Source organism: Protopterus annectens, chromosome 12.part0 (genome assembly GCF_019279795.1).
Source record: "Protopterus annectens isolate FY-2018-M chromosome 12.part0, PAN1.0, whole genome shotgun sequence".
Taxonomy (NCBI): domain Eukaryota; kingdom Metazoa; phylum Chordata; order Ceratodontiformes; family Protopteridae; genus Protopterus; species Protopterus annectens.
This window is the reverse complement of record NC_056746.1, coordinates 152,917,493-152,942,242: the sequence shown is the minus strand read 5'-3', so window position 1 is coordinate 152,942,242 and position 24,750 is coordinate 152,917,493. Positions and strand designations below refer to the sequence as shown.

Here is a 24,750-nt window from a genome sequence, read left to right as displayed (position 1 = left end):
CTAGCCACAATTGACAAGTCTGATAGAAATATATGGTGTCTTACATTTTGACAAGTTACAGTTTCTTTGAACTGCACCTCAGTGATGAAAACAGAGTCACGATGCATTGCCCGCAAGTACTGGAGTTGCCATCCCCCCAGAGGACCCATTTTAGCTCTCATTATCTTGGTTCTCTGGGGTGTTTGTTTTTTTTTTTTTGTTTTTTTTTTGTTTTTTCCTTTTTTATTGAGATGAAGTTTAGTGATGCTGAAGCTTGAAGAAACTATTAATAAAGATCATATAAATTATACATGCATGCCTGTACCTATGCTTATACACAAGCTTTAGTACATGCCAGAAAGTCTTGTCTTCCTTGGGGGTCCATACTGTTCAGCTGCCAGCTAAGCCTGTCTTCACATCCACATAAGGAGAACTTCTGTTTGGCATTTTTATCCTTCACCACATAGCTGGCAGGGTCATTCTCTGGTCCATTCACAAACCCAGATTGCTGGTGTGAAGCAGTCTTTATTTGCTGTGCAGAGTCTTTAGGTGAGCTGTCAGTATGTGCTGTTTTTCTTAGAAAAGAATATTACACACAAAAATACATATATAAGTACATTTTCTTCATAGCAGTAGCAAATAAATTATCTTAATTTTGATAGCATATAATGAAGTATAGCATTAATTTTACATTCTGTTCCAAATGTTATCATTATGCAGATGTCTGCCTTTTACTGTTTATTTTGTTCTTAGATTTAAGTATGACGTTTTTAGCTAATAAATGTTGAGACACAGTTTTTCTTTATTTTTGTCCCAGGGACATGCACTGGAACTTAAATGAAATTAGAAAGCATCCTTGTTCAGCTGAAATAGTTTCTTTAACCATGACAGTTTGCTACAAAAATACACAATATATTCACTGTTTTGAATGTATGTTAGCTTGATATGCTGTTGTTGGTATTTTGCTTAGAGCAGGCCAGAATGAATGTGTGACCTGCACATTTTGTTTAATAGGTACCAAAAATAGATGTCCAGAGTCTAAGGAATGCATCGTTCTTGGCATTTGGTGTATTGCTGCAGTACTCATTTGTTTTTGTGGTCACAAGCACAGTGGCCCCCTCTTCAGTGGCAGGCAAAGGAAATGATGTATCACATACAGAACTGTGAACAGAGGTGCTGGACTGCAGTCGTTCTTCATCTTGGCATGTACAAATTTCAACTTGGCAAAAGACAGCAGTTTCTGTTTTTTCTGTTTCTTCTGTTGTTTCCACATGAAACTCCTTTGGCACATCACAGGAGATATTGCTGTTGTGAAGTGTTTCACCTTCACCTGTCGACATATTTACGTGTAGCTCTGGATCTGTGGAGCATTTAAAACAAAGAAGAGGCAGTTTAGCTGCATGGGTACTCTTTTTAGTAGATCAAAGGCAATAAAGTACTTTAATATTAATCAGTTACCCTGGTTTTCTTGTCTGTGGAATATGTGGCAGGCCATTGTTAGAATTGTATAGCTCTTTAACCTGCGTTATAATATTTCTTAGATTCTACATGACATATCAAACTGTAAAAAGTATTCCTCATCTGCCTGTGTGCCAGCCACCTCACTGGATCGTAACAGGTTCAAGTGGCTATAACATCCTAAATAACACAAGTGAAGAGCAAACACCAAGAAAGAATAGTCTGCGGATCCACCAATAAGTGCCACACGTCCTGAATGGTAAAAGCCGATTTATTGTAACAAAGAGAACTAATCACGGACTTGCTAAAATGTAAACTCCGAGAAATCAGAATACATACTGTTGATATAATACATTCTATGATAAACTGTTAAGCGCTTTCACCCATAGCATCTGGACTTCATCAGAACTGAACGCCAAATAAAAGAAAACGGTTTAAATACCTTTTTTGGTGTGAAAAAATTCAAACTTCTTAAAGAAACAGTTGCGCTCAGTTTTCAATGGCGCTAAATTTCTAATACATATCATCCTACAGTTGCAAAGTATAAAACAGATCATACCTAATAATCAACAATCAACAATAACTAAACTCCACTTAGTAATATGTAAACTTGTTTTAAAAACATATCTGTTAAAAAATACCTTTTAAAAAGTTTGTTCAAGAACATATGTACATAATTAAAAAATGTGACATTTCCTGTAACTTCAGTGAAAATCACATGTACCTCCCAATACTAAAAAAATATATTGGAAATAATAGTGAAGAAATAACAGTAAAAATTTTAAATCGAATGAAATGAGTATGTCATATTAATATTTACATAATAACTTCATATCATAATACTCTAAGACAGCAAAAATAATAATACAATAAAAATAGATACATCCACTGAACTCTGATTAACCCACACAACTGCAATACATATAAAACCCTGTAAATATGATTTTAAATTGTTAAAAATTGTTGTAATATAAACATATACATGTATAAACAAAAGTATGCTAATACACTAGTAAAGCTAACAACATAATGATATATATATGTTATATGTAAAATATGAATATATATATAGTGTATACAATATCATCATATTAATAATAGAGGTTTGACTGATATAAATTCATTAAGACCAGTTGGAGTGGTGGCATTTAAAAATATTTGCCACCACACTTTTTTGTAACTTAGTAAACTTTTAAAATCGCCACCCCTAGGGTCAATAAAAATACTGTCTAATATAATAAATTTGAACTGATGTTCATCGCCTTTTATTTCAATATGTCTGTATAATGCGTTAGTCTTATCTCTCGTTCTAATACTGTAGGTGTGATCATAAATTCTCTTCTTAAGACTCCTCTCAGTCTTACCTACATAGAAACTGGGACAAATCTCACATTTAGCCAAATAAATCACCGTTTTTGTATTACAGTTGCCATTCTTGGATCTTATAAGGGATCTATGTCTGTTTTCCAACAATATTTTGCTCTCATTTGACATGTATTTGCACTGATTACAAAATCCACATTTCTTACTTCTCTTATTGGGATCTTTAAAATCTTTCTTTAATTCATTATATCTTTGTTCAAGAAGTTTGAATTTTTTCACGCCAAAAAAGGTTTTTAAACCGTTTTCTTGTATTTGGCGCTCAGTTCTGATGAAGCCCAGATGCTATGGGTGAAAGCACTTAACAGTTTATCATAGAATGTATTATATCAACAGTATGTATTCTGATTTCTCGGAGTTTACACTGTAGCAAGTCCGTGATTAGTTCTCTTTGTTACAATAAATCGGCTTTTACCATTCAGGACGTGTGGCACTTATTGTTGGATCCGCAGACTATTCTTTCTTGGCTATAACATCCTAGGAATACGTAAAGTGATCTTGGAGGTGAACATAATTAACTGCTTTCAACACAGAAAACCCAGGAAGATGTTGAACTTCTATCACTGTTCAGAGGATGGTGTCATTCTGTAGTAACTACTTTATATTTATACCATAATGAATACTCAACATTGCTTTTTATATTGTAAACTTCATTAGTATTATTTCTTTATGTATTGTTGGAGCTTTTGCCCCTTGATCGTGATCATACATTTGGCCAAAAAGAACTTGAGCAGTCAAAAAAGTACAGTCAAGAAATAAAGTACAAGATATTATTAGCAAAGAAATGTAGAATTTGTGACTTTAAAGAAATTACATATCACTGACATAACATCGAGTTATGGCTGAAATAAAGGAGGAGATCCAGCCTTATGTTTTATGAGCTATATATTTAATGCACAGTCATGTGACCAGAATTGATTATGCAAAATCTACCAAAGACTGCTATGTCCTGGAATGTAGTCTCTGCTCAAGTCTCCTTAAATTGAGAAGTCCTGGAATGTTTGTGTTATTCCTGTATAGCAGAGTTACAGTATTGCAACCAGGTTTTTCTTTTCATCCATGAGGGTGTTTCTGGTTTCCCAATGTCTGTATGACTGTGGTTAGATCTTACATGAACTAGCCACATGTGTTCCCTTGCTTCTTGTTATGATTGTTTTACTCCTGTCCTGTGCATTCTTGAATTTTTCCTTTGCTTTTAAACCCACTTCTTCCTCATGGAGGCTGTTCCATATATCTGTCTCTGATTTTGAGAAACCTACTTCCTTGGACAAACTAATAGTAGAAGTGTCAACAGTGGGCTCATTTAGTGTAGACGGATAAAACCCTGACCGTGATTCATACAAGCAGAGTTCCATTAGCATATCAGGTGCCTGTTAAAGCTGGAGTTGGGAGGATTGGTGTGCCCATCCAAGGGGGGGGGGGGGACACTCCAGGTTGCAGCACTGCCATGATCTTCTCAGAGGAGAAGCAAGTATAAATCCAGGGTATGCATTCAGCTCACCAAGCCACGTTTGCATGGTAGCTTTCCATACCAGTGTACAGGAATGTGCATTTGCATGAAAAATACATAGATGTCCCTGCAGTGAGGCTGGTTAGGGCCAAGCAATGAAGCCCTTATTGCCAGGATGCCACTAAGATTGCAAATTATCCCTGTGGCTGCCTGGATGACAGCCCTTATTCACAGCTTTCAGCCTTGTGCTAGAGATACCCCGTATGAGGAAATGAATGTGCTAAAAACTGATTAGGGGAGACTTGACAGTTTGCAAGCATGAGAGCAAGAAAGCATGTAGATAATAAATAAACACATAAGCGAACAAATAAATACAGCAGAAACACGTGACAGATACATCATGCAAGCCAGCCCAGGATCATTCAGGAAGCTTCTCTTTAAATTTAGACTTCAGTCTGTCATTAACTTGGTAACCATTTGGACCTTCAGTGGTGATTCCCGAAATATGGAGACCAAATGGCCAAAAATCTGGACTTCCATATACTAAATCAGAGATTACAATTTCTTAGAATATTAATTTTTCTCTGAGGTATGGTGATCTCAGAATTGATTATACACACACACACACACACACACACACACATATATATATATATATATATATATATATATATATATATATATATATACACACACACACACACACACACACACACACACACACACACACACACACACACACGTACATGTGAGTGTGTGTGTGTGTGTGTGTGTGTGTGTGTGTGTGTGTGTGTGTGTGTAAGTTCAGGGGAATTGCACCCCCCCCCCCCAGTCATGGAGTGCACAGTGGCAAGTCCCATGTAAAAAAAAGAAATTTAAAAAAGAAGAGCAATGTTCTTCCTTTAGTTGAATCTCTTTAGGTGCACATCCTGTACCATTTTACCTTTCTTTCTCTGATTACTTCCATCCTTTATTTATCAGAGTTGAAAGCTTCAGAACTGCAGATGTATGAAATTCCCGTGTCTGTCTAGGTGGTGTGCCAACAACTTACTCCTTTGAGATGGTATTGTATGTAATTGCATCATTATTCTTTCAGGCCCTCTTACTGCCTTTAGAGACACTGTATTTACCGTTATATTGACTTATACTTTGGGAGAGAACGACAATGGGATTTAATACATACTCTGGTGTCCCAGAGCAGATAAACCAGAAACTCATTAATGAAATACCAAAGAATGTGTAAATAATCCTTTTGTGATTACCACCCAATCCTTTACTTTATATAATTAGTGGAAAGTTTTTTCTTGTACAATCTACTATACTAACATAGAAGTTTATTTCTAACTTGAGGTAGTTGTCAGTGGCAGACTACTAACCCATGCTGTTGATTACATTAGAAACACACTTCTAATTATTAAAACCAAACCAAAATGCTTCTTATCACTATTAATTCAGGTAATGAATAATAGAATCTCCACTGGAGGCAGGAACAGAAGTACCAGAACTGTAAGTGAGGTGAACTAGGCACATGCATCATCGCCACCATCATCATCATCATCATATGAAAACTATTGTGGTTAATTATAATGAAGCCTATCAGTGGGAGAACATGATCTGCCAACTGTTTCAGAAAAAATACATAGAAATCAGTATTTTTTTTTTCTAATTTTTTGTGTATATCCAGCCTGTGTGGTCACAAAGCATCGATGAAGTCTAAAAAATGCTATAGGAAATGGTCATGTGAATGCTGCTATTTTAATAAGTGAAATATGTTCTTTGCTGTACTATAAAAGAAACCAATGTATAAATAAATGGATGCAACAGCATACCTGCATCATATGATTTGGTTACTTTGTTGGTAATGCCTTTGTAGCTGTACTATGATGACAGTGACACACAGGAATATATGATAATCCTTAAAAAATTAAATCTTAAGGAGTGTAGCAAACCTTCACATTTCAGAACCATAGCATGCTTGTGAAGAGACACTATTTATTTCTATTTATATTAATGCATTTTTTTTACCCAGGTTGCTTGCCTGCTACTAGAACTACCCCCGCCCCCCATCTCCTACTCATATCTTATAGCCCTAATCCAGTTCCTGCTTAGCATGCACAGTGGAAACCTACACCTGTTTTGCTGTGAATATGGCATGTGCTGTAGTAATGCAGAACTAGCCTTTAGTAACAGACGGAGGAATATTCTTGCTTTTTGCACCAATAAAGGACATCTGTGAATGTCCACATCATGTGACAGTGTACAAGAGCACACAAACATGTCCCAGTAATATCACCACCTGGAAACTGGAAGCTGTTATTTATGGCTATAGATAGTAAGATACAAGCAGTGAAAATGTTTTTAGTCCCTTTAGTTTTATATCTAGGTCAAGCATATTTTCATCAACCAGTGGAGAAATTGTACAAAATAATTAATAAAGAGATGAAGGAATTTATCTGTAAGAAGAAGAGTTAGAGGAGAAGTTGATCCTTCCAACAGAACAGGTTGGTTTAGGATTACCTGATTTCAAGGGATATTTTACAGCTACACAGTTAAGGCTCATATATAACACAAGCAGAAGGTTATAGTTCAAAGTGGAAAGGGATAATGATGAAGTAGGGGGAAGCGTAAGAAACAAAGAGAGACTGGGATTTTGGATGCAGATCCTTAAGAAGAAGAATAACAACCATGCATAACATTGCATTCACAAAATAGCATAACGTGTTGTAAGAACTAAGCCAAAACGAGAATGGTGAAAGGACATTTTGCCAATGGGGATGACCGCATGTAGTGGTATAAAAAATAGGCAAGAGGGGGCTGGAATTTACTGGAGAAAACTAGAAAAGGAATCAAGGTCGTGGGAGCAAATAACTAGACAGGGATAGGTAAAAGAGTGGGAGGAGACCAAGAAGACATTTCAACTGCAGGTTAAGATTGATATCAGAGTATAAGCAAAGAGAAAGGGACAGGGGGACTCCTAAGTGAAAGTCCTGCTCTGCTACAGTTCCTTGTTTAATGTAGAGCAGACATTGCTGTAAAAAATGGAAATATAAATGAAAATTGTGGAGACGCTGTTTATTTCTATTTATATTAATGGAAATTATTCTTTTAAGTTGTGATACAGGGTGTGTAGAATAATGTTCAAGGGGAGAGGGGCTTAAGAGAAGGCAGGAATTGTTCCCTCAGTTTCCATTTATTTCTATGTAATTTGCTCCTTCCATTTTCTTAAGATCCCACTTCCAGTTCTTTTATCTCTTTACAATATTCAGTAAATCAATTATAGTTAGTTTAGACTTTGGTTTCCATTTTTCTACTAATTGCTTTTTTATAATAATTAGAAATAAACTTAAGAAGGCCTTACTATTTCTAGGCAATTCAGATCCTGTATCCCAACTCAAAATAATAATTTCCATAGTTACATCCATTTGATCACCCAATATTTCTGACAGAGTACTCTGTAAGGAATTTGTAAAATCTGCCAACTCAGTACACGCCCAAAACATATGTCCCCAGTTATCTCTTTGTTCACATTATACCTTCAACATTTGCAGTCTGCCTGTGGAGAAATTCTTTGGAGTCTGCTTGGGGAATAAAAATACCTATGCAAACACCTCCAAGCAAAAATCTTAAATCTTCTAGACTTTGTTGCATATTTGGTTGACATACGTATATCCCCCCATTGTTTCTTTGTGAATTGCTTATCCAGTCTAATTTCCCAATCTCCTCTAAATGATTCTTACAAGTTATCATGCAATATTTAGTACGCTGTACTAATTATTCCTTTTTTAACAGCAGCTTCTGTTCTAGAGTCTACTAAAAACTATACCAGTGCTGGTCTTCTGCTTAGTTTTAGTTTTTTGTCTTTTGGCTTTTCCCAATTAGGGGCCGCCACAGCGGAACTCCGGTCCACTAATGATTGGCAGTTGTTTTTTTATGGTGTCGAGTTGCCAGCCTGACGCCCAACCTTCAATGAAGGCACGCCCATTCAACGCATGTCTTGCGAACGCCTACTCGACCGTGGGGAGGACATGCAGACTCCACACAGAAGGCACTCCCAACCCAAGCCATGAATCAAATGGGAGAACCTCTTGCTGTGAGGCAACAATGCTACTGCTGCACCACCATGGAAATTGCTGGTCTTCTGTTTAGGATCCCCTTATTTCTTTCTCTTTGCTTATACTCCTAAAAACCTTTCTTATGTCCAGTTGAGCCTATGTCACATCTTACTTCTTCATTCTCATATTGGCTTAATTCTTAGAATGTTTTTTGCTACTTTAGGAATATAATATTCTGTAAAGCTGTCATTATTCTTCTAAAGGATCCTCATCCAAAATCCTACTCTCTCCTTATTTCTTGAATTTCCCATCTGCTTCATCATTATACCTTTCCACTTTGAATTATAACTTTCTGCTTGTGGTATGTATATGAGCATAAATTGTGTAGCTGTAAAATATCCTTTCAAATCAAGTAATCCTAAACCACCTTGTTCTATTGGAAGGATCAGCGTATCCCACTTAACCTTTGCCCTCCACCCCCTCCCAGATTAATTCCTTCAACTCTTTATTTATTGTTCACAACTTCTCCACTGATTGGTAAAACTATGCCTGGTCTGTATATAAAACTAAAGGGACTAAAACATTTTCACTGCTTGTATTGCTATCCATATCCATAAACAACAGCTTCCAGTTTTTTCTGTTTTATGTTATTGTTTGTTTAGTCTCTTCCCACATATCCTTAGCTGCTATAACAGAAGCATTTTTAATGAATACTCTTAAATTCTTCATCTTATTGTGTCCCCATAAATATGGGTATTGCAAAACCAGTTCATGTGTGGGTGCAGAATTTGCAGCTATAGCCTTTGTTTTATCTTTGTTAATTTTATACCCCAGAAACATTTGAAACCACCTCAAAATGTTCCACTGCACTGAGATGTCCTTTTCTTGATTTATTAAATACAAAATAATATCATCTGCAAATTAAACCAACTTTTCTTGATTACCACACCAATCATATTATTGAATTTCTGAATACCTTACTTTTTGCCAGTGGCTCAATATATAGAGCAAATAAAGGGGAAAGAGGACACCTCTGCCTGGATCCTTTTCTCAGACACAACGTATTAAAGTGGAACCCTCCCACTTTAATTCTTGCCTCTGATCATTTATATATCCTGCTAATTAACCTTATTATTGCATGAGGGAATGCAAATGCTTGCACTGCCCTGCTCATAGAATCCCAGCTTACTCTGTTGAATGCTTTCTCTGCATCAAGATCCACCAACAACAGTTGTATTTTCTTACATTTTGCTTTCCTCTGAATCATCATTGTTCAATTAATATTGTCAAATGTTTGCCTCCCCTCCACAAAACCACATTGATCCATATATATTAATTATGGCAACACCTTTGCCATTCTTTTAGCTAGTACAGACATAAACACTTTACAATCAAGGTTTAAAAGTGAAATGAGCCTATATGAAGCTGGGTCTGATGGGTCTTTACCATCTTTAGGTATTACAGCCACAATAGATTTCTTCAAAGATGTTGGTGCTTCCTGTCTTTTTCAAATACTGTTAAACAAAACCTTCAAGATGTTGATCACTTTCTTCCCTCCTAACTTCCAGACTTCTACAGGCATGCCATCTGTGCCGGAGACTTTCCTGCAGATTAATTATACATCACCATTTTTATCTCATCTCCTCTTATTGTAACTGTTAATTGTTGATCCTTATCTACCGCTAACCTTGGCATATAGAACTCTTCTATAAATATGTCCATTTGTGATGTTTCTTGATTTTCACATTTCTCTGCTTTATATAAAGTTTCAAAAAATATCATTAATACCTCTACAAGATCTCTGGTTATTCTTCTTGTTATAGACTCCCTAAGTTTGATGACAACCCTTTCTACTTACTGTTGCCTATGTCATTGTACTAAACATTTTTGTTCTCTGGAGTTATTATCAAAAAACAGTTGCTTAAAAGCAATCTTTCTAAACTCATGCATATTATCCAAATACTTCCTTATTTTCTCTTTAGCACTCTGAAATTGCACCTCTTGTTCTCTGAGATTTCCCCTTAGTCCACAATACTTTAACCTTTGTCAGCCCTTTTAAATAATTTGTATTACTTTCTAACCATATATTTCTTCTTTTACTTCTACCCTGTTTTTAAACTCCATTTTCATTTTATGCCCCGCATTAGTTATAACCTCTGAAGAAATTTATCTTTCCTAATAACTCCTTGATAATTTCCACTATTCATTCCTTACATTCCTCTCTTTTAACAGATAGGTGGAAAGTGCCAGTGTCTCATTTTTACTTCATTACCTTGCATTTTATTTTAGTTTTTATTGGTGCATGATCTGAAATAGTTATTGGATGTATGTCAGAGCTTTAATTAAATACACTTGTTCCCGCAAAATTCAATTTCTGTCTAGTCTAGCTCAGTTATTATACCTTGAGGAATATATGCAAATTCTCTATTAGTTCCTACCACTGAATTAATGTCTTCCATGCCAATTTTTTTCATAGATTTCTTCAAAACTCTATCCTTTTTTGTTACATTTGCCTTCTTGATCCGCCAGCTACATTCTCAGTATTGCAAATTAAGTTCCAGTCCCCATCTATAAATAATATTAACTGCTGAAAGCCGATTATTTATCCCCAGATTTTCTTAAGCTCCATAATATGAGTTTTTGGTAGAATATAAATACATGCCAGCTTAATCATCCTCCCTTGCCTTGCCAGTAGCAATTAATATAATTGTTCCCCTTTTCAATTGCCCCAGATATTCTGCTGAGTATCCATAATGAAATCCTTTCTTTACCAAATTCATATGCTCATTTCTTTCCAACTGTGTCTCCTGCAGCATTGCTATTTCCACTCTGCATTTCTTAGCATAATTCAATCCTGGTACCTTTTTGTCACCAATAGACATTACCTAACCTAAAATTAAGGTTATCCGTGCTAAAGTGCATGCTACAGCCTGTTTTCGCACTTACACCAATTGCTGTCTATTCTTTTCTCATCTCTGCTCCCCTCCCAGAATAGACAGCAATTGGTGTTAAGTGTGAACACAGAACAGGCTGTAGCATGCACTTCAGCATGGGTAACCTTAATTAGTGCTCTGGCTACCTTTAAATAAAACTGAATTATACACTGTTCTATTAAATGCACTGAAATATTAAAGCTGATAGGGAAGATGCTGTCTCTTATTCATTTCTAATAATTTCAGACTTTATTTTTTACTGAACTGCTTATCCTTGTACCATTACATTTTGCATTTTCCTCAGCAAACAATGTCCAGAACTCTAAAGATTAATTGCACTTGCAGACAGCTTGTGTCCATGAAAATGTAGCCAGTAATGAAAAATGGGAGTTTTTGTAAATTTCACTCGGAACAAAACAGAATGTACAACTGGCTGCAGCTGCAGACTTCTTGTCTCCCACTGAATAGTTACTAAAGGAAAAACAAAACAAGCTAATACATGCAAGAAACTTATCAATTCCCATGGCATTCTTCATGTTGTCTTATTTTTCAATTATAGAAAATATTTGTTTTTAGATTAAGCCAAGGGCATAATCCAGACATTCACCTATGTAAAAATAAGAGAAAACATCTGAACTCTACAGAGGTATACACAAATGCCCTGTATAAACACCGATACAAATGTATGGACTCGGCTGTATCTGAATGGATCAAAGCAAGGCCCTCACAAAAAAACAAGCCAACCTGGTAGACGTCAAGCATAATTAAGTTATATATACAACAAGAGGAAGAAACTAATGTCTAAGAACAAGAGGGAACTGACTCAGCAGAGGAAGGACACCATCCACAGCTTGAACAAGCAAATTAGATATCTTGCAAAGCCCTCTAAAGCCAATTACGAAGCTAAGCTAGCATCCCTAGCTAAGGATAATCACAAGGCATTCTTTAGCTACATCAGAAATCTAAAAGGGAAGGCCCAACTTCGTGCCAAACTAGTAGTGGACAATACCACTCATATTGACCCTGAGGACATTGCCAATCTGCTAACAGATAGATATGGTGAAACGTTATCCCCCCTGTCCCCACAAACGTACCCCAAAGCATACCTGTCACCAGTCATCTATCTAGTATCTCCAAGGAGTAGGTCATAACCGCACTCTCCATGGCCAAAAATACATCCTCTATGGGACCGGATAACATCCCAGGCTGCCTAATAAATGGTCTAAAACAGAACTTAGTGAAACTACTTGGCTCTGTCTTCAACCACAGTCTAAGTACTGTCTTTGTCCCAGAAGAGAGGAAAACAGCAACAGTAATTCCCTTGCACAAAGGGGGTTCATCAACCAACCCTGGGAATTATAGACCCATAAGCCTAACCAGCTTTATCTGCAAGGCCATGAAGATAATCATCATCTTATCAAGAAAGACATATGTGACCTTCAAACTCTGGACCCGACGCAATTTGGCTTCATTAAAGGTAGATCAAGCTTATTAAACCTGTTGGACTTCTTCAAGAATGTCACCAATGCCCTGGATGAAGGTAAAACAGTATATATAGCCTATTTCGACTTAGCCAAGACTTTCAACACAATTCCTCACTCAGGCATCATTGAGATACTCACCCAACTGGGAATTAATCCATATGTCACTAGATGGGTAGCCAGATGGCTCACTGATAGAATACATACAGTCAAATTTGAGGATTCCACCTCTATCAGCAGACCAGTTACCAGTGGTGTACCACAAGGATCTTTGCTGGGCCCCCTACTGTTTGGAATCTGTTTCACAGAATTCCAGGCAAAAATAGATGGCCTGCGGCTTACCACGTTCGCTGATGACTGCAAACTGGGTGCAATCATTGAGTCCCCCAATGATGCTGACATACTACAAAAAGGGCTTACACAGGCAAATGATTGCTGCCAAAGTCACTGACTTAAACTAAATGCAAAAATATGTGTTATCCCTTTTGGCAAAGGGGAAGTCCCTGCAAATTACAATGTTAACAGTACCCCCCCCCCCTTAGCGCAAACCCTGTGGTGAGAGATTTGGGAACACAGGTTGAGAGCAACCTTAACTTTCAATCACCATGTGTCCACATTGGTAAGGAAGGCCTTCTATATTTCACATCTTATAATTAAGGCCATTGCATCCAAAGCTAAGGATGTTATAACTCCCCTGTACTCATCCCTCATCAGGCCACTAATAGAGTACAATGCTCCCTTCTGTATGTACCTCACCAGACACCTGCAGCAGCTGGAGAGACCTCAGAGGTTTCTCACCAAGAAGATTCAGGGCCTTCAACACATGACCTACATGGACAGACTGAAATCCCTGTCACTGTGCTCTGTATCTTATAGGCTGCTGAGAGGTGATTTGTGCCTGGCCTACAGAGCAGTCTTGAACCTTGTCCTAATGGAAATGCTGCACATCCACCAGTCAAAAGGGACAAGATTCACTCACTCTATGGTGGATTTTTACCTAGCCTGCAACATTAGCAGGACATGCTATAGAGACAGATATGTCTTCCAGAGATTTCTGCTCTTCTGGAACAAACTCCCAGTTCACGTAAAACAGAGCTCCTCAATGACCATATTTAAGCATAACTTAGACAACTGGATGGGAGGTTGTAAATTTACCCTAGGGTGTCATCTGTGTCCCTCTTATATAAGGGCAGCTGGTGCTGATCATAGACTTGCACTGCAAATATAGACCATACAACTTGGTCAATAAGGGAACAAGGGTATAACATGGCTAGTCTTATAAAGCCCCTATGGCCAATAGCTTTGTAACCTCCTATGAACCTATATAATATAATCAGTGAACTTTTACACCACATCTACACACCAGCAGCCCAAGATTATAGCATATTAAGTTAAGCTTGCTTTTGTTCAGTCTTTCTTATCTTTTCACATTGTAAACCCTGTATTTCCTAAAAGTTAAAAAAGTACTTGTTTACATTAATATCTTTATCACATATAACAATCACTGAGAAGACTCACCCTCACCCTGTCATTTAAAATTCCCCTAACTACATGCTACACAAACTTATTTACTATATAACATTTAGTTTATATACAAAATGTTTTATACAAATACTAATAAGAACAATAATTATTTTACTTAGTTACTTTGTTCCATTTTAGTGCCCTTCTAAACATTAATGAGATAGAATAGGGTATATGCTTTACAGTCCACCTTCAAGTTTAACAAACTCAATCAAAAAGTCCAATCTTTCTCAGCCACTTTTTCTTACAAAGCCATATTTCACAAATGTGATTGATGCTTTATTTATTCACTAATTTCAGTGTTGCTTGTCTTCTTCCTGTTCATCTCCATCTCCTAAAACCAGACTCTGGTACAAGTCCAAGGTTCTCCTGATTCTTCTAGTCAACTCCTGTGCTTTTTTCTGTCAATCAAGCATTTTCCTTTGGGACATCGGAAAAGGTTTCACTGGCAAAATCTCTCTGTGAGCTTTATTGTCAGAAGAATGAGAAGCAGCATCCCCTACTGTTTGATAGCTTACATTTTGTTGGATACATTTTGTACTTCTTCCTCAGGCTGTTCTCCATCAAAAATATCTTTGATCCTCCATGAGAAAATACTCTGAAGACAGCTGGATACAGCAGCCTGAATTTCACACCTGCCTCTTTCCATTTACTGAGTGCTGGGATAAACTTGCTTCTCTTCTGCCTGGTGGACAGTGAATAATCATTTTCTACAAACTCTCTGCTGTTTCCAGTTTTTGATACTTTTCTCTTCAGCCACAAATTTGTCAGGATCAGCTTTTTCTGTTGGCATGATTGCATCCTTACTAATACAGGCCTTGGCTGCTTTCTCTTGGCCAAGTTTGGAGCAAACACTCGATGTTCCCTTTCAGTTAACAAATCCTGCTGTGGAATACCAGTCCAACTGGTTATTTCTGCATTCATAAAATTAATACAGTCCATTCCTTCCAGTTTTTCTGATACAGCAGAAAAACTCATGTTTTCTTTGACTGCTCTGTCTTCTAATTCTACTAATTTTTGAAACAGCTCTTCTTGAGAAGTCTCATATGCAGCCAACATTTTCCTCATTTGGCCCTCTGACTTTTGCAGTTTTATCAGTTCAGCTAAATATCTAGTTAAAGCTTCTTCTATTTTCCACCCTTCTGTATTTGAGTTGATATTCTCCTTCAGTGTTTCATCTGTTTTTATCAGCTCTGAGTACACTTGATTTATTTTTTCCTCTAAATTACTGGACACCATCTCTTGTACCAAAACTGAAGCTTAAACTGTTTTTTTTTCTGAAGAACTGCAAGATTCTTCCTAGTCCATGTTTTCTCTTTACCTTTTTAATTGATTTTCTTTCAGGTTCTCTAAATTTCTTCTTTGCTGGCATCCAGGAGTTATATTTATTAGCCATTAACTGAATTATACTCAAGCTGACAGAAATACTAGTTCTTATTTCTTAGTTTTTTTTTTCAAAGTGGGATAGTTGAAATTAAGGTGCTGGTTGGTTGTGCAGTCATCTTGGACATCTGTTTTTTAGAGTGTTTAGTTGAATCTGGAACAGAAGCTGCTGTAAAAAACAAGATAATTGGTAGGTCATATAAAATATTACATGATGACTGTAATAATCAGTCAGAGGAGGTTAGAAAAGATTGAGAAGAGAGACTGGAAAAGAAATTTAAAATGGAACAACAGGAGGACATAGGTATGTTTCTCGAGTATGCAACAAAGTCCAGAAGATTTAGGATTTTTGCTTAGAAGTGGGTACATATGTATTTTTATACCACAGTCAGACTTCAAAGAATTTTTCCTCATAACATAACAAATGTTGGAAATGTGATGGGAAGAAAAACAGTGTAATGAGTTGGCAGATTTTAAAAATTCCCTGCAGAGTACTCTGTCAGAAATATTGAGAAGAGCAAATGGCTGTAAATAAGAAATTGTTTTGAGCTGACACGGGATCTGAATTGATTAGACATAGTAAGGCCTTATTAAGTTTAATTCAATTGGCTGTCAAAAAAGCAATTACTAGAAAATGGAAATCAAAATCTAAACCAAATGTATCTAAAGTAATGAATATTGTAAAAGAGATAAAAGAACTGGAAATGAGATCTTTAAAAAAGGGAAGGGCAAATTATATAGGCATAACTGAAATTTATAGAAACAATAAATACAAAGTAATGTTCAAGAAAAGGAGTGAAATTTAAGGGAAGGCAGGAATTGAGCGTTTTAATATTGGACTAAATGAGAGCTGTTATAAAGAAAGAAAGCAGATATGTAGTGTATAATGTATGCAAATGAAAAAAAAACATTAATGTGGGTTATTTTCTTTTCTATTAACGTATGTGTGCCCTTGTCTTAAGTGATAATTGATAAAGGTGTTTTAAAAAGTAATAATTATCAGATTCATGTCATAAGGCTGAAGACCCAGAAAATGAGTCCTTTACATTTACAGCCACAGGATTTAAACTGTACAACCATATAGGATAGTACATTTACAAACAAAACAAAAAATAAAGAAATAAGACAACAATGTTATTTGCTCTCCCCCTACACACCCTTATTTAGCTCCAGGGTCACAACAGCAGTGGAGAAATGACAAAGCACACCTACATTGCAACTCCATTCCTCCCTCTTGATGCAAAAATGCAATTGTAAGCACAGCACAAATTAGCATGCAGCATTCCCTAACCCTAAAATCTACACTGTCAATTGATGAAACAGTGTAGTATCAATGAAAGAATCTTCTTATTCTCCTTTCGGCTACTCCCATTAGGAGTCACCGCAACAGATCAGCGATTCGCAGAGCAAGGTTTGACTCCAGGGTCCAGTCATGGAAAAAAGGTAAAGAATATCTGCATCAAAAGTCCATCCCTCTCCCTGGATGCAAAATTGTAAACACAGTTGTGGTACACATATAACATTCCTGAACCCCAAAACCTACACTGTGAAATAGTTGACGGATAAATGAAATAACAGTTTTCAAAAATAAAGAATGGATAGATAGACAGACACACGGACAGACTGATTAAAAGTTAACTAAGTGGATGAAACTGACATTTAGTTTATTTGCCACTATCAAACTGTGTCATTGACAGAAGAATAAGCTCCCTTTCAAGCTGCTGAAATTGTGAGCATGTATTCAGTCTGGAGAATGCAGCCTCGTTATTTTGCCAGTTCTAATTACTTTCATTCAGAACTTGCAGGTTACCATTTTCACTGCCATTTTGGACAGGCATGTTAAGATCTGTACTCAGGCATGCTGTTTTATATCAGTTTTAGTAAATGACATTTCATGTGGCAGAGCACCTTCAGTTTTGTTTATTATAGCTATCCATCCATTCACACTTATTAGTTTCATCTGACTCCATTAACTACCCTGTGAGCACCTGTCACCATCCATGACTTTACAGCATATTAAATGAAATGAAATGTATGTACCAGTGCTTTGGATAGCGGGCACTTCTTTCTTTTTCAGCATTGTAATAACACTATAGACCTTTCAGACTTGTTTTTCTAGGTCCATGTACTTTTCTGTCTGCCTTTTGGTGGAGATGGAGACATGCCGTACAATGGTTAATCTCGCATAAATTCTCTTTCAGAGTCACGCAGCCAAGTGTTCTGCTCCAAACTGCCCTTTTTCACCTTTTGCTTTTTCTTTCCATTAGAAGTTCTAAAAGCATAGCTCAAAGTACTGCAAAACACACTCTGTGAGTCATTGTCAAAGAGAAGTACAGTCAGAGCAAGAGCAGGTTTTTGACATAAAAGGTGTCTCTTACACAAAGAGCACTCATCTCTTGAGTAGATGAGTCGCCTAAAAGATGCAGTTTTCAAGTATAATATTTTATCAAAAAAAAATCTGCTAGGAAATGACATATTTAACTAACAGAATAACGTGTCTGAGTAATCTGTACCCTACAAAGGACATTAACTCTGGAGTGGCATATTTTTGTGGTTATATCTCTGGTGATTTGATTCATTTATTGTCAGATACCTTGTACTCTTCATGCCTATCCATCTTTTATATTTTTGCATTTGTGTTTTCCACACAGTCTTTGCAACTGTAAGTATATACCTGCTTCAACAGCAATTTAAGAACTGCTTGCTTTGGTTATAGTAAGATGTTAGTGAAGAGAGTTGCTTTTAATATACACAAACAAAACTGTACAAACTCACAATGAATTGAATTTTGTAATGACAGATGTGGTTTGCCTTATTAGTTCAATGGCTCTGACACCTTAAAAATGAGATTTCAAGAGTAGGTTGGCAGTATCGTTGTAGCACAACAGCTTACTGCTTTACTGTCCCAGGAACAGGAACGAACCTGGGCCTCTGAGGCATGGCTACATAAGAATGTGAGTCCTGGTTAAAGTGGATGCTTTTTGCTTCTAGAAAGGGTGGGTCACATTTTCATTGACAGCTTGGGTGTCTAGGGGACAATATTCTGTATTTGGAGGTATACAGTATGGAGATTTAGAGGTATGGGTGTGCCTGTCACTGGTAAGAGCAAATACAGCCAGACAGTAAACATAAACATGGCACTCAGGTTTCCTCACAGTCATGGAGATATGGTGTCTCCCTGTACCATCAATAATCATTTGATAGCCTCTCAGGCACTAAAAGTTCAGCAAAGGGGAAAGTTGTCTGAGCAGCCAGAACCCTGCTCTCTGGGGTGGGGAGGTGTACTTGAGGCAGCAGCAGCAGAAATAAGTGAGCTTTCCTAAGCGTTCAAGCATACAACCTCTGTAAGATGATGCAGGAATGATTGCATAAGTATATAGTGTGTTTTACTTACATTATTGCCCTGAAGACTAATGGCAACAGTAATAAAAATAACCAGCAACTCCAGCACGAGTGGTCACTACCCCCCCCCCCCAAAATGACTCTTGCTGTATAGGCAGACACATCAGTCAGACACCCAAAGACTATTCTACCCTGAAGAGCAGGTACCCACTCTGTGATGGAAAATGCCAGCTACCATGTCTGCTGGTATAGTGGAATGAGTGGATCAGACCATCCCTTTTTTGTCTTACCTTATTACAAGCTTTTTGTTCTCCGTTATTATCTTTCATTCTTATTTATATCGGTTCATGTTTGATCATTATAACTTCATTAAATTGCACTTGTGTTCCTCTCTCTTGATCGTTTTCCAGCTGAGTTTATTTTCTACCGATTCTATACAAAAGATTGCCTGTCCTCCACTGTGGTGCGGGAGCCACAGACCTTAGGGTTAGGGCGCGGGTCATGGTAAGGGGATAACTAGTAGGGCTATCCCCTTACTATGACCCATGCCCTAACCCTAAGGTCCATGACTAGCACACCACAGTGGAGGACATAGCACGTTTTCCTACTGTCCTCCAATGTGGTGCGATACGTTCGTAGAAGCAGAGTTCGTGAAAGTGCACTTTTGAATAAGTGCACTTTCGCATAACTGAGCAGTCTACTGTTCTCTTTCGAACACGTGGTATTCGATGAAAAGCAGTAGACCCATATATATATATATATATATATATATATATATATATATATATATATATATATATATATAGTTTGAAAGATAATGGACAGCCTGTGTCTTGCAAATGACATCTTCACCATCGGATACATCTAGGAAGGTGAACCTAATATGCCTGGGCAAACCTGCAGGTGGCAGTATGTATGAGGGGGTGCTTTTACTTTGGCACATAAGCCTTCAGTGATTAAGGCACTCAAGATAGCTGCGATTCCTGCACTGACACTGTGTAACATGTGATATCCAGATGTATGAAAGAATATCTCAGTACAAGTCTTTATGTTGCCAGCTCATCCACTTTACTTTCAGACTATGCAGTAGTGTGCAGGAAACCAGACAGCCACATAATTCATATGTTGGCACTATCTGTGTGTGTGTGGGGGGGGGGGGGCGGTAGTGGGTATCTGTCTTCTTCTTCTTCTGGCTTTTTCCCGGTTAGGATTCACCACAGTGGATCATCTGTCTGCTCATGATTGGCAGAGGAGTTTTACAGTGTCGAGTTGCCAGCCCGGCGCCCAGCCTTCCACAGAAGGCACACACATGCACGCACTCATGCCTGGGCCAATTTTTAGAGTGTCCAATCCACCTACAACATGTCTTGGATGTGGGAAGAAACTGAAGCACCCGCAGGAAACCCACACGACCACAGGGAGGACATGCAGACTCCACACAGAAGGCACCCCAGCCGAGGATCGAACCGGAGAACCTCTTGCTGTGAGGTGGCAACACTAATGACTGCACCACCGTGACCACCCACTAGTGGGTATCTATCTATCTGTATGTATATATACACATATATAGACACACACACACACACACACACACACACACACACACACACACACACACACACACACACACACACACACTAACCCATGGTGATACAGCAGTAGCGTTGTCGCCTCATAGCAAGAGGTTCTCCCGTTCGATTCTCAGCTGGAGCGCCTTCTATGTGGAGTCTGCATGTCATCCCAGTAGTCAAGTGGCATTTGAAAGACATGCTTAAATGGGCATGCCTTCATTGAAGGTTCGGTGTCGAGCTGGCCCCTCGGCACCGTAAAAATCTACTGCCAATCATTAGCGGACCGGAGTTCTGCTGTGGCAACCCCTAACTGGGAAAAGCCGAAAGAAGAACAACATATAGACACACACAAACACACGCACATACATACACACACACGCACACTCACACACACACACAATATATATATATATATATATATATATATATATATATATATATATATATATATATATATATCAATCATCATCATCATTACTATTTCCCTATTTTTTTCCTAAGCAGTGCCAGAGTGTTGTGTCATCTGTCACTACCTCTCTCGATTGAGCACTGCTCTCCTACCTTCTCCAACAGTCATGCTTGACTGGCACAGCTCCATCAAGTCTACTTTCCTCAGTTGCCCTGCCTTCACTGCCCATGTTTCTGTGCCACACAGAAGTCCTGGCCATACCACTGTTTTGTATACCTTACTATACAGTTTGTTTAGCATTCTTCTGTCTCAAACTACTCCTGACACTCTGTGCAGCTGCAGAGTCGGATACAGCACTAAGCAACCTGGGCAGCTGCCTAGGGCCCATTGGCTGGAGTGGGTGCTGGTTGGAGGACTGCCACAACATTTAATCAAACAATTAAAAAATGAGTTACATTACTTCTTTAAGGACACAGTGCATTCATGTGATTTCATTTTTAAGGATGCATTCTGTATCTGCGTGTGCATCTTTAGTACAATGCACATGGATTTAAACATCGTAACTTCATGCTTTTGTACAGGAGAACTTGCTACCATGAGAAAGAACTGCTGCTGTGAGAGGATAAGACATTCCATCCTTCGGTGTGTGAATGTGTGTGTGTGTGTGTGTGTGTGTGTGTGTGTGTGTGTGTGTGTGTGTGTGTGTGTGTGTGTGTGTCAGCGTATATATATATATATACATATATATATATATATATATATATATATATATATATATATATATATATATAAATGTTTAAGAGTTCATATTATATGACTGAACACTAGAGATGGCGAACGATCTAGTATTAGTTGATCAAACCCTGTACACCTTGGTTACAGGAGACAAGAGACTGAATCCTCTACACCAGCTACCAGACTACATCAGGTGTACATTTTCAAGGAATTATGAGCTTCGATAGAATAAAAGTTTACTGTTGCTCATGCTAATTCTGAATGTGCAACTGTTTTGTTTAGCAAATGGCCATCTGTCTTTGAGCTATAAAATTTGAAAGCAGTGTGAAGTAACACAACAGGTAACATACTTACTTTTGGTGCAGAAGACTGTGGGTTCTACTTCCACACCATGCAAATGGCTAATACTGCGGTGCATTTTAAGGAGGGATGGGGTGCTGTACTCCTGAATGTGTCCTCCTTTTGATGAGATGTCTAGTGAGTATGCATCTGTTGTCAGTTTGCCAGCCATTCTTTATTGCCATCCTACCAGCTTACCACTTTTTTTAATGTACATAAGCAATTTATTCTTCAAGGGCAGCAGGCATTGAATTTGTGGATGAAAGAGTGAAATGTAATTTTTTTTTTTTTTTGCCAGCAGCAACATCTTCATTAGTTACAGATCTTTTTAATGTGAAATTATTCAGATGACTTTTACTTCTGCAGAAATTCTGCATATTGACTAATATTAGAGGATTATAATAACAGAAGTTTGAGTGGTCTTTTATGGTTGAAATGTTCTGAAATGGGTAGTTTTGTCATTATTGGTTCACACATTTTATGCTTTATGGCATTGAGGGATGAAGCCCCGACTATGATCAAGATGACCCGAGTCTAAATAGCAGTCAGGAAGCTGGAAAAGCCAGACAGAGAGTTGGAGTGAGCAGCTAAAGCTGGCTTTCCCATCCTTTATGGTGGCCCCACCCAGGCCAACTCGCTGTGTCATGGTAGAGGCTTGCACAATCTCCTTGGCTGCAGGACCAAAGGGACAGGGGCCTTGGCAATCCCTTACTGGTAGTGGTGGTAGCCCTAGTAGGCATGTGTGTGAGTGTAATATAAGGAGTCTGGGTAGAAAGATTGGGAACGTCAAGCAGTGATACAGAAGGAGTGGGTAGAAACTGATACTATTACAGAAACATTGGTCAGGGATAACAGGGGGTGAGATATGGAGATGCCTTGTTTTAAGTTGTTCAGGAATGACAAAAAAGGGAGAAGTGGAAGTGGTGGAGGGCAGAATAGCAGGTTACACAAAGGGGGGCATCAGCTGTAAGATGAAAAAACAGGAAGAGCACCAAAGCAGTAATACATTGATGGTACTGCTGAGGTTAGAAGTTTGGTCAAGTGCCCTAGCAGGCAAGGCAGAGGAAGGGCTGGAAACCTTGTGGATTGATACAGAGTATCATTCTCCTAATGCAAGAAAGTATTTATAGGCATGAGATCTGACTCTGCCAGGAGCAGGCTAAAAGATTCCAAACTGCATTGTAGAGAAGGTGTGGGGTTGATTGAGGTTCTAGACTATGAGGGGGTTTAACTAACTAGTGTAGGCTAGTACAAGAAAGGATAAAAGTTTGGATGTGGCCTTAGAAAATCTAGGGAGTGTAATGGATGTCAAGGTAAAGCCACCATTATCCAACAGTGATCATGCAATTGTGTGGTTTAAAGTAAGGAAGTGGGTAGGAATGAAACCACAAGGACAATGGTGAGGGATGTTATTGGAGTGGATTATGCCACACTGGGGAGGTGGTCAAGGATGAATTAGGAGACTGAAAGGAAAATGGGGGACAACTAAACTATGGGTATAGGTCAGGGATGGAATACTTAGGACTACTGACAAGGGTATGAGGAAAGGGCAAAAGAGAGGACTAATGTGGCTAGGTAGGAGTGTGAGATTAGTAAATGGGGCAAAAGACAAGGATTACAAGAGGTGAAAAGGAGGGATTGCAGAGACGAAGCAACACAGCACTTGCCCCCTTGTTTTATCACAGTCATGTGTGCTAATCCTAACCCTGCCCCTGACCTTAATCCCAGCCCAACTAATTATCTTACCAAAAACACTTTTCCTAAGAGAGTATGAGTAAACAAGGCAGGTAAAGACACACACACACACACACACACACACACACACACACACACACACACACACACACACACACACACACTACAAATATAACATCTCACACATACACCATACATACTATCACCTAACTTAGCCCTAACTCTAATTCTGAATACCAAGCACTCGCACAAACACAGCAAAACAAACTCACACACAGAGCTAAACCTATCCTCTACCCTAACCTTTACACTAACCCTAACCTGTTAAACCTAACTTGCCCAAACAAATGCACACCTCGCAGAACTACCATACTCGATGATCTGACATCTGATAGCTGACAGGTGTGGGACATTGCACAATTTTCAGGGTAGGGGAATATGCAGTTTCCCACCAGTGTTGTGCAATCTCAGAGTTAGTATATATAATTAGCAGGGGGTGTAGGGCACACTCCTGCCCCATGCTGGTGCAGATGTTTTTTATCTTTTTTTTTTTTTTACTTTAAGTTTTGTGTGTGACAATGTATATATATATATATATATATATATATATATTTGTGTGTCTGTGTCATATGCATCATAAGCCATAGAAGATGATTTTTTTCATATCAAGAATTATTCAAAACTCTTGGAATGTAAAGGTAAGGGACAATGCAAACAAAATGTATCTCATAAGAATAAATGTAAATTGATGGTAATTACGTTAATCGTATATTATTGTGTAGTAAGACATGTGTATATGTATTTGAACTGTTTTGTGTACCTTGATAAATGAAGCAGCTAAATCTGAAAACTTGTCAGGGACTTAGGGACACACATAGATAGTAATCTAGCCTTTGACCATCACGTGTCTACAGTAGTGAGGAAATCATACTAAGTTGCACAACTTATAGATTCCTGTCCCAGAGACTCCCCATGCTTTGGAACAGGATTCCAATCTACATTAGGCAGAGCCCCTCACT

The 24,750-nt window shown here is 38.0% G+C and overlaps 1 protein-coding gene across 1 annotated transcript in view; it reads right to left on the bottom strand.

The window, feature by feature from the left end:
- Positions 1-225: 225 nt before the first annotated feature.
- The window catches only part of TNFRSF17 (TNF receptor superfamily member 17), a 36,510-nt gene continuing 11,985 nt past the window's right edge, over positions 226-24,750 (bottom strand). The window contains exon 3 of the mRNA XM_044088898.1: positions 226-1,339. Coding sequence (XP_043944833.1) covers positions 987-1,339 — 353 coding nt within the window. The 3' untranslated portion in view covers positions 226-986. The remainder of the gene's footprint in view (positions 1,340-24,750) is intronic.